General features: G+C 38.5%; 2 protein-coding genes across 2 annotated transcripts in view; both read left to right on the top strand.

Annotated features, from left to right (window-relative positions):
- The first annotated feature begins 701 nt into the window (after nucleotides 1-701).
- LOC124152150 lies at nucleotides 702-3775 on the top strand. The gene is made up of 3 exons (XM_046524939.2): nucleotides 702-932; nucleotides 2053-2422; nucleotides 3260-3775. The coding sequence occupies exons 1-3, from the start codon at nucleotides 765-767 to the stop codon at nucleotides 3538-3540; spliced, it is 819 nt and encodes a 272-aa protein (XP_046380895.1). The 5' UTR covers nucleotides 702-764; the 3' UTR covers nucleotides 3541-3775.
- A 5615-nt stretch (nucleotides 3776-9390) lies between these two features.
- Nucleotides 9391-13236, top strand: part of LOC124152161 (mucin-17-like) — a 58939-nt gene continuing 55093 nt past the window's right edge. The window contains exon 1 of the mRNA XM_048381550.1: nucleotides 9391-9542. The gene's annotated coding sequence lies outside the window, so the exon portion shown is untranslated. The remainder of the gene's footprint in view (nucleotides 9543-13236) is intronic.

Genomic DNA, 13236 nt, shown 5'->3' with positions numbered 1-13236 from the left:
GGGTATGTGCGTATTGTGCCTTTTATGTTTAAAGCATGACTCTTGGCACAATAATAGTTGATTATGCAAACAATGGTTTTAGAGGTGAAGCCACTTCATTTTCTATTTCAGTCGGCCATGGTGGCCATTTTCAAACATATGTTCTACCAGTAGTTATTGTATTGTTAGTGAATTTGTTTGTTTGTGTGCTGTATAACGCCGCGCTCAACAATAGTCCAGCTATATGACGGCGGTTTGTAAATAATGGAGTCTTGACAAGACAATCCTGAGACTGACATTATGAACACCGATCCACGCAATTGGGATACAATGACATGCATCAACAATGTCAGCGAGCCTGACCATCCGATCCCGTTAGTCGCCTCTTACGACAAGCATAGTCACCTTTTACGGAAAGCATGGGTTGCTGAAGACCTTTTCTATCCGGGATCTTCACGGGTCATTAGCTATTGTAGGAATAGGATTGATAGGGTATTCGTGGCCGTATTCCTTAGTGAGTTGGATTTTACTCCGCTTTAGCAATATTCTAGCAGTATCATGGCGGAGGACACCGGGAGTGGGCTTCACACATTGTACTCATGTGGGGAATCGAACCCGGACCCTCGGCGTGACAGGCGAACGCTTTAACCACTATGCTATCATCCCCCAGGTAGTTCTAGTGATCCAAGAAGCCACGTGTAAGCTGTGCCTGATATGGTTATCCTTGACTTTCCGTGTATTATCATCGACGTTATAGCTTCATATCTCTCCATCACTCCAGAACAATGGCGTCACGACATTTATTTACTGCTATACTTGGACTTTCACTGTTGGTGACGGTGAGAGGACACGGCCGACTGCTGGTTCCCCCTTCGCGTGCGTCCATGTGGAGACAAGGCTTCAACACCCCAGCGAACTACAACGACAACCAGCTGTTCTGTGGAGGCTTCTCTGTATGTACCACAACCTGTCCTGTAGTTGCTTCATGAATACCCGCTTTGTTTGTTTGTTTGTTTGTTTGTTTGTTTGCTTGCTTGCTTGATTAACACCGCACTCAGCAATGTTCCAGCTGATGGCGGTCTGTGGATAATCGGGTCTGGATCAGACAATCCATGGGCATCGATCTTCGCAAATGAGATACGATGACATGCATCAACCTAGTCAGTGAGCCTGATCATCCGATCACGTTTACTCGCCTCTTACGAAAAGCATAGTCTCCTCTGGCGGCATGCATTGGTTGCTGAGGATCTATTCTCTACCCGAGTCTTCACGGGTTGAATACCCGCTCAGAGGATGGTTAGGGTTGGGACACCAGAACCTCATGCCAATGTAGTTACAGTGTGTGCACTGGTCGATTGCAATGCATAGCGCTCTGTCGGCGTATGTCGATAATCATGCTATCAATCACTGGTCTTCCTGGCATTGAATCGATTATTGGAAAATGGTCATATTATTGGAAAATGGTCACATTATTGGAAAATGCTGATATTACAACCTTCGACGTAAAACAACATTCACTTCACTTTGAGGTTGCCTGAGGTTTGAGTATATTCGCGGTACTGTTTGAAGTTTTGCGTCAGTTGTTTCAGCTGGTATTTTGTCTCGAGATTGATTTCAGCTACAACTACAAAACCAAATATAATTTTTATTATTTAAAACCGTGAGCCTGAATTTTTTAAAAATAGAAAAACACCTTGTAACAATGTAATTTTTGTGGAAGGCAATTTCTTTTTTGCAACAGTCTAAATCATAATTATTGTTTTCAAGAATATTCGGGGACAATTCATTTGTTTCAATAATATCCCGAACCACAGTTTTCCTCCAGATAGTTGCAAGTTCTTGTCAAATATCATATGAAACGAAAAACCAGAAGAAGAACTTGAAAGGGTAGTTTAACATTTAATAACGATCATTGATTTCAATTTCTGAATTTCAATATGAATGAGTTACTTTCCAAACAAAATCAAATGATTTAATTTTCATAAAATTACAAAAAGGATACGATTTCTAGTTTCCTGGTATATATACATATATCTTCACATCAATAACTACATGTCGAATCTATACCTTCAGAATCAACAGAGCCATGGCGGTAAATGTGGCGTGTGTGGCGATCCCTGGCAGGGACCACGTGACCACGAGGCAGGAGGAAAATACGCCACGGGAACAATAGGCCGAACGTATTTTCAAGGCCAAAAAGTCACCGTTACCGTGGAGATAACAGCCAATCATCTTGGCTGGTTTGAGTTCCGCCTGTGTCCTGTAAATGACGTGAAGGTCAGGGCCACACAGGAATGTCTAGATAGACATCCACTGGAGCTGGCAGATGGGGCGGGAGCGAGATACAAAATTGGTTCAGAAAGTAAACAATATGACGTTGACGTCATCCTGCCTTCCAATGTCACCTGCAGCCAGTGTTTCTTGCAGTGGAGGTACCACACAGGTACGATATGGGGACATTTACTATGCATCGTTGACATTGTAAACATTTGGGAAAAAAACATGTTGCCAATTTATACCTGTGACATATAGAAATTTACATTGTAGACATGTGGACATTTACATTGACGACAAGTGAACTTTTACATTGTAGACACACACATTTACATATTGACGACATATACCTATTTACATTGTGGCATGTAGATATTTACACCGTAGGCATGTGGACATTTACATTGACGACAAGTGAACTTTTACATTGTAGACACATATATATTGACGACATATACCTATTTACATTGTGGCATGTAGATATTTACACCGTAGGCATGTGGATATTTACATTGACGACAAGTGAGCTTTTACATTGTAGACACACACATTTACATATTGACGACATATACCCATTTGCATTGTGACATGTGGATATTTAGACCGTAGGCTTGTGGATATTTACACCGTAGGCTTGTGGATATTTACACCGTAGGCTTGTGGACATTTACATTGACGACAAGTGAGCTTTTACATTGTAGACACATATATTTACATATTGACGACATATACCCATTTGCATTGTGACATGTGGATATTTAGACCGTAGGCTTGTGGATATTTAGACCGTAGGCTTGTGGATATTTACACCGTAGGCATGTGGACATTTATACCGTAGGCATGTAGACATTTGCGATGAATCACATCGATTGAGTGGTTGTGGTTACTGTTGAATAAAACATATTGATATTGGTTATGACAACTTTAGAAATACCATTGTGTAGACTTTCAAGAGGATTACAGTCAAGAGACAGGTCATGGATCTCTTTTACATCCAATATTGCAGGAAACAGCTGGGGTACTGACCCTGACGGCACAGCATGTACTGGGTGTGGCCCGCAGGAGGAGTTCTATGGCTGCTCAGACATTGCCATTCTGCCCAGTGACGAGGCGACCACAACACCCCCACCTTTTACCTTCACGCCCAAACCAACCACATCAACGGAACAACCTGGTACTTGTGCAGCACGTGCAGTGACAGCAGACGACATTGTCAGTAGCACGTGGTGCTCGACCAAGTGTGTAAGTGGGCGTTGCAAGCAGGTGCTCTTGTGTGTCGACACATAAACGATGAATGTGGCAGTCAGCAGAATCTAGGAATTCATTCCAATTTGGGAGAAAATCAACGTTTTCTGATTTGGTTTTTGAAGGTAGACTGGAAACCTGTCAGTTGCATTTGGACAAACTGAAACCCAGATGTTTTGTAACCAAAATTGTCATGAGATCGTAGAATTCATATTATTAATTTCATCATCGTTTGTGTTCTTTCTTTCAAGCCATGTGAGTTTTTGTATAACTCAAGACCAACTCCAATAATAGTTTGAAATAAACCTGAAAACAAATCATATCCACTTTGTTCTTTTTACAAAACTTTAGTCACATCTGTGAGGCTGATAAATATAATAGAGCGTAGCCTTGAGGTAAGAACGCATGTGTTCCTCACGCTGACGACCCCGAGTAGATTCTGGCATGGGTACAATGCGTGAAGCCTATTCTTGGTATCTCCTGCCATGATGGAGGCTAGAATGTTGTTGAAAGCGACCAAAAAAACGTATGTTACTCACTCACTGATCTTGATGACGGTGGCCTTGGGGATTTGTGAACATTACTCCCTAAAAATAGATACCTAGTTGATGACTACGTACTTATTAACAACCGAGTTAACTGGATGTTTGCATGAATTTCATTTGAAGACGTGCACGTGCAATTAGTTACACCTGCCGCGTATCGCGTGACAGCACGTGAACTAGCCGAGAGCCGCCATGGCGGTCCAACAGTCGTGTCTTCACTTTAGGATCCCATCGTGGCTTTTGGCTAAACTTGAATAGGTGTTTGGATTTATTCATATCAATAGGTTCAAGAACGATATTGATATTATATCTAAACATACACATGGTAATCTAAACATACATGTGGTACATCTAAACATACAAGTGATACATCTAAACATACAAGTGGTACATCTAAACATACACGTGGTATATCTAAACATACATGTGGTATATCTAAACATACACGTGGTATATCTAAGCATACAAGTGGTATACCTAAACATACACGTGGTACATCTAAACATACATGTGGTACATCTAAACATACAAGTGATACATGTAAACATACAAGTGGTACATCTAAGCATACACGTGGTATATCTAAACATACAAGTGGAACATCTAAACATACACATGGTAATCTAAACATATATCTGGTAAATCTAAACATACATGTGGTATATTTAAACAAACACTAGGTATACATAAGCATACAAGTGGTATATCTAAACATACACGTGGTATATCTAAGCATACAGTAGTATATCTAAACATACACGTGGTATATCTAAGCATACAAGTGGTAAAACCTAAACATACACGTGGTACATCTAAACATACACCTGGTATATCTAAGCATACAAGTGGTATACCTAAACATACATGTGGTACATCTAAACATACATGTGGTATATCTAAACATACAGATATACCACATGTATGGTTAGATATACCACGTGTATGTTTAGATGTACCATGTGTATGTTTAGATTACCACGTGTATGTTTAGGTATACCACGTGTATGTTTAGATATACCACTTGTATGTTTAGATGTACCACGTGTGTGTTTAGACGTACCGCTTGTATGTTTAGATATACCACGTGTATGCTTAGATGTACCACGTGTGTGTTTAGATGTACCACTTGTATGTTTAGATGTACCGCATGTGTGTTTAGATGTGCCATGTGTGTTTAGATTATCATGTGTATGTTTAAATATACCACTTGTATGGTTAGATGAACCACATGTGTGTTAAGATGTACCACATGTGTGTCTAGATGTACCACTTGTATGTTTAGATATACCACATGTATGTTTAGATGTACCACATGTATGTTTAGATGCACCACGTGTATGCTTAGATGTACCACATGTGTGTGTTTAGATGTACTATTGTATGTTTAGATTACCGCATGTGTGTTTAGGTATACCACTTGTATGTTTAGATTTACCACGTGTATGCTTAGATGTACCACATGTGTGTGTTTAGATGTACCACGTGTTTGTTTAGGTATGCCACTTGTATGCTTAGATGTACCACGTGTATGCTTAGATGTACCACATGTATGTTTAGATATACTACGTGTATGCTTAGATGTACCACGTGTGTGTTTAGGTGTACCACTTGTATGTTTAGATGTACCGCATGTGTGTTTAGATGTGCCTTGTGCGTTTAGATTACCATGTGTATTTTTAAATATACCACTTGTATGTTTAGATGTACCACATGTATGTTTAGATGTACCACATGTGTGTTTAGATGTACCACTTGTATGTTTAGATGTACCACATGTATGTTTAGATGTACCACGTGTTTTTTTAGGTATACCACTTGTATGCTTAGATGTACCACGTGTATGCTTAGATGTACCACATGTATGTTTAGATATACTACGTGTATGCTTAGATGTACCATGTGTGTGTTTAGATGTACCACTTGTATGTTTAGATGTACCGCATGTGTGTTTAGATGTGCCATGTGTGTTTAGATTACCATGTGTATGTTTAAATATACCACTTGTATGTTTAGATGTACCACTTGTATGTTTAGATGTACCACTTGTATGTTTAGATGTACCACATGTGTGTTTAGAGGTACCACATGTGTGTTTAGATATACCATTTGTATGTTTAGATAGAACACGTGTATGTTTAGATGTATCACGTGTATGTTTAGGTATACCACCTGTATGCTTAGATGTACCATGTGTGTGTTTAGATGTACTACTTGTATGTTTAGATGTGTGTTTAGATTTTCCATGTGTGTTTAGATTACCATGTGTATGTTTAAATATACCACTTGTATGTTTAGATGTACCACATGTGTGTTTAGATATACCACTTGTATGTTTAGATATAACACATGTATGTTTAGATGTACCACTTGTATGTTTAGATGTACCGCATGTGTGTTTGGATTTGCCATGTGTGTTTAGATTACCATGTGTATACCACTTGTATGTTTAGATGTACCACATGAGTGTTTAGATATACCACTTGTATGTTTAGATGTACCACTTGTATGTTTAGATGTACCACATGTGTGTTTAGAGGTACCATATGTGTGTTTACATATACCACTTGTATGTTTAGATGTACCACTTGTATGTTTAGATGTACCACATGTGTGTTTAGAGGTACCATATGTGTGTTTAGATATACCACTTGTATGTTAATTAAAGGGGCACTGATCTAACGCAATTCCCCGGGACTGGTTGTTGGCTTTGTTATTGTTTTTTCCCAGTGAGTACCCGTATGTATAGCAGAAATCTAGACTAGTTCGCGACCTCTGCTGCGCCATTCGTAAGCGCATTAGTCACTTTTATGGATACCGGTAGTAATAAGGGCGTATGGTCACATTGCTCAACAAAATTAAATACAGTTTTCGAGATAATAAGGAAATGTAGGTATCTTTGTGGGTAGCATAGGTAATGGTGGCGAAGTTTTGATAAGTCACTTGCTTGGTAATTTTGCGATTTTCGTTTACACTATTTTTACTTGCAACATAAAGTAAATATTTCACCTGAGCATTGCTTTTTTTTATAGTGTGTATATTATTTTACTGTCAAAATGTGTAACATATTTATTAAACGTCTAAATATTCAGTTTTTTTACAAATTGACTGAAAAACATTTCCATCTCTATTATTATGATAACGAATTCCAAACATTTTGATGTTTAATGTCATCACCAAGAGACTGAAAATGTTACGTTGAAAAGTACATTTCTATGTTGTTTGGCTTCTAATCCTACATAATAATCTTTTGTGATGTTTGTAGGCCCTTTTGATTGTATGTTTAGATGTACCGCATGTGTGTTTAGGTATACCACTTGTATGTTTAGATGTACCACGTGTATGCTTAGATGTACCACATGTGTGTGTTTAGATGTACCACTTGTATGTTTAGATGTACCACGTGTATGCTTAGATGTACCACATGTGTGTTAAGATGTACCACTTGTATGTTTAGATGTACCACATGTATGTTTAGATGTACTATTGTATGTTTAGATATAACACATGTATGTTTAGATATACCCTTTTGATAGTCTTAATCAATCTGGACAGATTTTTTTTAGTCAAAATGACTGACTGACTGACTGATATAGAAGACTTAACGTGCGCTTTCCGACTGTAGCGTATTTCGCACACGGCCCTGGCCGGACCATTTAGTGTATTCCGAAAAAGGTGAAAGTGGTGTGTGCAACCCAAGAGGGGGCTTTTAGGGGTTGCTTGTATTGAATTTTTGGAATTTTTAAATTTGGATTAAAGGACTGAAATATTTACACATTTTATAAATTGCCTGAGAGAATCACATTTTACAAATTGACGGTAATATATACACGCTTACAAAGGAAAAGACATGTGAAAACAACGTCTATCGCGCATTGAAGAATTTCCCAACCAAGACGTAGAGAAACAAGAACAAATTATCGGTTCGAATGAAGGAAAACAAAATGCAAATACCATAATTACAACCTACCAAATTTATGTGTATAAATTTTAGGCAGCTTCCTTGTTCGAGGAATGTATCCGTGAATATCCACACAAAGGAACAATATCCCACTCGTCTGCAGCTGTACAAAGAAACTTATTCGATGTCACGTGCCTCTCTAACAATCAAATATTTTAAAAGATATATATCGTATCGGGATATTATAACCCGTGTTCGTTTCTCAACTGATCACTTGGATTGTTTTAGGTGTTTCACATAGGTGTCAAGTCTCAAGGGTCGGCTGAGAAAGCCCACGTGACAACTATTTTCATAACGTCCACGGTTCCTAAAACATCCATTGAGTGATAGATAACAATGATCAATCAATCAACGTATTATCAGTTAACCCTTTGAACAAAGTATGTTGTTTTTACATGGGCACTTCACGCCATGATATGAGTGTATTTCCTTTGTTTTAGTAAACCTAGACATGTAAACACTCACTTTTGACATATCCACTGTGCAAGATAGCAGTGATTAATCAATCAACGTATTTTCTGTTAATCCTTTGATGACTAGGAACGATCCGTTGATATACAAAAAAAAGTAAATCAACTGATCATTCATCTCTTGCTGGGCTGCCACGTGCATATTACATAACACACATTTCACCTCACTTCAAACCTGGATTTAGATTGAATAATTACCCCAGACACAATAAATGCCAAATGGGAACCTTTGTCAGGTAATCTAAGTGATGCTACCACTAATTGTACCTGTAATAAATTTATTAACTGAGCATCAAGTGAATGACGACAAATACACAAGTGTAGGGGTTATACGAGAAAACGTGGATGACAAGGGAGTAGTAATCGTATTATCGACGCAATCCGTAATCCGAAAATGCTTTCACTGCATGGATACTTTTTTTAGTATTAAACTATAACCATCTGGGGTATTTCCAAATGACGACATCCGATGAGCTCCGCCGTTCTTTTTGTCTGTTTGTTTGGGCTGAAGAAATTAATTAACATGCGCCCTTTGTCGAAATCTTTATAGATCACAGTTAACCAATCAGTGTTTATGCAAAAATGCGTAAAACAAATATTGCCTCCAGCCTCCAAGTTTATTTAACTGTCCTTGCAGACGGTAGCCCAGTCTCTGGTCACGCTCAGTTGCGTTGCGTATCATCCGGGTACTCACGGGGGAAAAAACAATAACAAAGGCAACAACCAGTCCGGGGAATTGCGTTAGATCAGTGCCCCTGATGTAATACATGTGTGTGTTTATGTCATCAGTCCCTGGGGCGGGATGTTATCAACTTCTCGACAAAACTTATATCGGGTAGTAGAGCTGTTAATTTCCAATGTTATTTCCCAATGGCAGTGTGAGACAACAAGTAAAAGAAGCGCCCCATAAATGCCTACCTGTTGAGCAGGTGCGCGATTGATTCCTTCCCTTGCAGGAAGTTGACATTGTCAAAGAGACGGATCAACAACATGGCGGCCTCCAGCTGATTTTTTCAAAATACAAAGTAATCTGTCAGACAATCAATATATGTGATCATTCTTCGACAAAAGGTAAATTCGACATAACCAAATTTGTGAATGCCTCTGTACTAAAGGAAATTAAATCCTTTTGTCATAATTAAAACTGTTTTGTTTTTGCAACCAGAGACCACAATCTATTTTATGCTCTCTGCTGTAACGAATCTGTTTTCATCATGTCTATATAATAAGGCATACACTAATTTGCATTTGTGCTCAGCAGACTCAAATGTTAATCCCATGATATTTGTTTTTATAGATATTTAGTTTAATAGGATAAACATTTACTAACTGAATGCATGATTAATTTGGAGCTTGATATTGGCATTGTGATCACAGTTTTCAGATCAATGTAGATGGCATAATTGTTGTAAATATAGATTGTAGCCAGTATCTTATGCATGAATATTTAATCTCTTTGATCAGTGCATAAAAGATCCTATGCATCAAAGCTACATAAACCCCTGTAGGCACAATATCGCTCCAGCATGGTCAGGTTTTAGTTCATATTTATGTTCATTTGTTTTGCGTATATTTGTCCAATTTTGTGATATAATTTGCAAGATTGGATTGTAATATCTGCCAAGTTCTATTTATATGGCAAAACAAACCACTAAACTGTGGAAAGATATCCAATATCCAATATTCATCTTACCTTAAGGGAGTTAAAGGCTGACTATTAAAGGCTGGAGTTATGAAGTTATAGTTTGGCTAGACTAACGAGTCTAAATCGTGTGACGAAATCAACATCCGGTTCGCAAACTGCTGTGCAGATTTTGGTCGTTTGCCGGATTTGCAAAGCACATGTACCGCCAACTTGGCATGAACCGATATTTTCCAAATCATTTCAGGTTTTTATCCCCCGCCGGGCCAGAATGGCCGAAAGGGGATTATGTCGTGGTCCATCCGTCTGTCTGTCTGTCTGTCTGTCTGTCTGTCTGTCCGTCTGTCCATCTGTCTGTCCGTCCAACTGAGGGTACTAAGCTTGTGAAATCAACTCCTCCTACAGTTTCCAGAGAATATCCCTGAAACTCTACACACAAGATGTCGACATGTTGATGATACGCATATCGCAGTCCCGTTTTATTTAGACTAATTTTGACAGAGTTACAGCCCCTGTTTTACGGAGATTCATTTGCCTAATTGTGAGAGAGGGTACTAAGCTTGTGAAATCAACTCCTCCTACAGTTTCCAGAGAATATCCCTGAAACTCTACACACAAGATGTCGACATATTGATGATACGCATATCGCAGTCCCATTTCATTTCGACTAATTTTGACAGAGTTACTGCCCCTGTTTTACGGAGCTTCATTTGCGTAATTGTGAGAGAGGGTACTAAGCTTGTGAAATCAACTCCTCCTACAGTTAAAATGTGCACATGTTTCACATATCCATATCACAGTCACGTTTCATTTCTTTTCATGTTGAGAGAGTTACTGCCCTTGGTTTATGAAGCTCGATTTGCACAACTGTGAGAGAGGGTACTGTTTTTGTGATGTCAACTCCTACATTTGTCAGGAAATATCCCTGACGCTCTACACACACCATGTGTATAAATTTGATTTATTTTAACAGAGTTACTACCCTGGTTTATGATCCTCATTTTTGTCAACTGATACAGGTACAACTTTGCCCCAGGTAACAACCATTATAAAACAATGTCATTTAGTCTCTGTTGTGAAAATGTCACAATATCTAACTATAGTTAGTTTCCTTGTATAAGGCTTTTGTGGGTGAGCTACATCCTTATGGCATTAGCATTCAGACTGGATTACTCCCAGCAAAATGTTCTGCACAATTTGTTTCAAATGCAGTGCCATCTACTGTTGTTATTTCAAAAGATACAAAGAAAATATAAACTTGTTAAAAAATTCATGCGGGGGATGTTGTGCTCTCAGAGCACTCTTGTTAATTAAGGTGCACACCTGATTTGATTCACTTTGCGATGTAAGACCTGTTAATCATATTATTGATTTGGATTATCTATCAGAGTGTTTTGACTGGGCGCCACTATTTTGCTTTAAGCAAATGCAAATCATATGAGAAATGGAATCTGATTGGTCAATAGAGGGGACATAAAAAGGACATAACTCATAATAGCCACTGGTACCGCTACAATCAAGCCCAGAAATTCCGGCCTTGTTTGGCAAGGCTGACAACTGGACTGTAACAGTCAGTTAATTCCCTTGCCTCACAAAGATGTCCAATATTAGACTACTGACATATATACTCTGAAAAAAAAGAAACATAACAGTAGTAAAATAGTAAATATCTGACAGAGTGTTGCCGATATCCATACAAAGTTAATATAAAAAATGAATTGGTCATTTCTGCATGGATGGGGATTGATTTGCGTGGAAAAAATGAGGTACTGCAGAACTTTGGTGAAAAGATGGAAAAATCATGAAAACACAACCACATGAGAGCCTGGTGCTGGAACACACCAACATGACATGCATACGCACGTGCAGCATTACATGTTAGGCTATAAAAACGTTGGGTTTTGATTTGCATGTCATCGCGCTAGACGACCAGTTTGAGGTGTCATTTACATGGTCGGCTGCAACGTCAATGGTGTCAAGGTCACAGAGTATTGCCACAACTGCAATGGAGACAACTTAGGTTTAGTGATGGGTCAAGTTTTATGCTTCAGCATGCCAAAACGTAGACATGTTTACAGGTGTTGTGGGGAATCTTATGCACGAAACTGCTTACAGGAAGTGGACAGATTTGGTGGTGGTAGTGTGATGACGTGGGTAGCCATCACCTACACTGGTAAAACAGACATGGTGAATTTAATGGTACAATCTTATATGGATGAAATTTTTAGGCCACACGTTCTTCCCAGCAAACGTCATTTTTCAACAAAACGACATCCAACTTCACACGGATAGACTGACAACAGCCTTTTACAAGAATCGCAATATCAAGATCCTGCCATGGCCCTCCTCCAGGTCTTCAGATTTAAACCCATCGGATCATTTATGGGTTGCTCTGGATCATCGACTCAAGCAATAACCACAGAATCTCCAACAGTTGGCCCCAACACTGCAGACAGAACATTCCCCAGGCCACAATTCGGGATCTCATTGCTTCCATTGCACAATGCCTGTCAGCTTTTACTCTCATGGTGGCCATACAAGATACAAGATATTGAGAACAGATGACCTTCACCTTGAAAATCTAATGTTCCATGTGTGTCATATGGAACCTGGGTCAATGACAATGATGTTTGCCAATTTTCAACAATTGATTACCAACTGTTGATTATTTATATGATATATAAAATATACATCTAAAATCACTTTTGTGTTGTTGTTTTTTGCAGAGTATATAACCAATTAGCCATCTCTGTCGGAATGTCCTTTAGACTTTCTCAAGTTGAAATAACATCTAACAATACCCAATGTAACAAAGTCTTGATGAACCCATGATGCATATTGACATCACATGCATTTGAAGTGATATGCAATGTATCAACATGTTAATTTTGGAATCAGTCCATTAATAGCTTAATATTATATATAATTGTAAAGCACTTGCATATTTTCAAATATTTTCAGGGTTTGACATATTATGCCACAAGGGGATGTGTTTACTGGAAATGAAGATTATTTAACAGGATTTAAAAACTATATGATCCTGTATACTAAGGATATAAGCGTACTGTGTTTTCAATGTAGAGCTAGGTCCGATTGCAGATTTAACCCTGCTAAATTGAATTT

This window comes from Haliotis rufescens, unplaced genomic scaffold, assembly GCF_023055435.1.
Source record: "Haliotis rufescens isolate VD_foot unplaced genomic scaffold, xgHalRufe1.0.p SCAF_4, whole genome shotgun sequence".
NCBI classification, from domain to species: domain Eukaryota; kingdom Metazoa; phylum Mollusca; class Gastropoda; order Lepetellida; family Haliotidae; genus Haliotis; species Haliotis rufescens.
This window is presented reverse-complemented; position numbering and strand designations above follow the sequence as displayed.

Excerpts from the sequence above, each read along its gene's own strand:
- LOC124152150 (XM_046524939.2), top strand. The coding sequence starts at position 765 with ATGGCGTCACGACATTTATTTACTGCTATACTTGGACTTTCACTGTTG. Across the intron at positions 933-2,052 it reads TGTTCTGTGGAGGCTTCTCT|AATCAACAGAGCCATGGCGG; the intron begins GTATGTACCACA and ends CTATACCTTCAG. Across the intron at positions 2,423-3,259 it reads GCAGTGGAGGTACCACACAG|GAAACAGCTGGGGTACTGAC; the intron begins GTACGATATGGG and ends CCAATATTGCAG.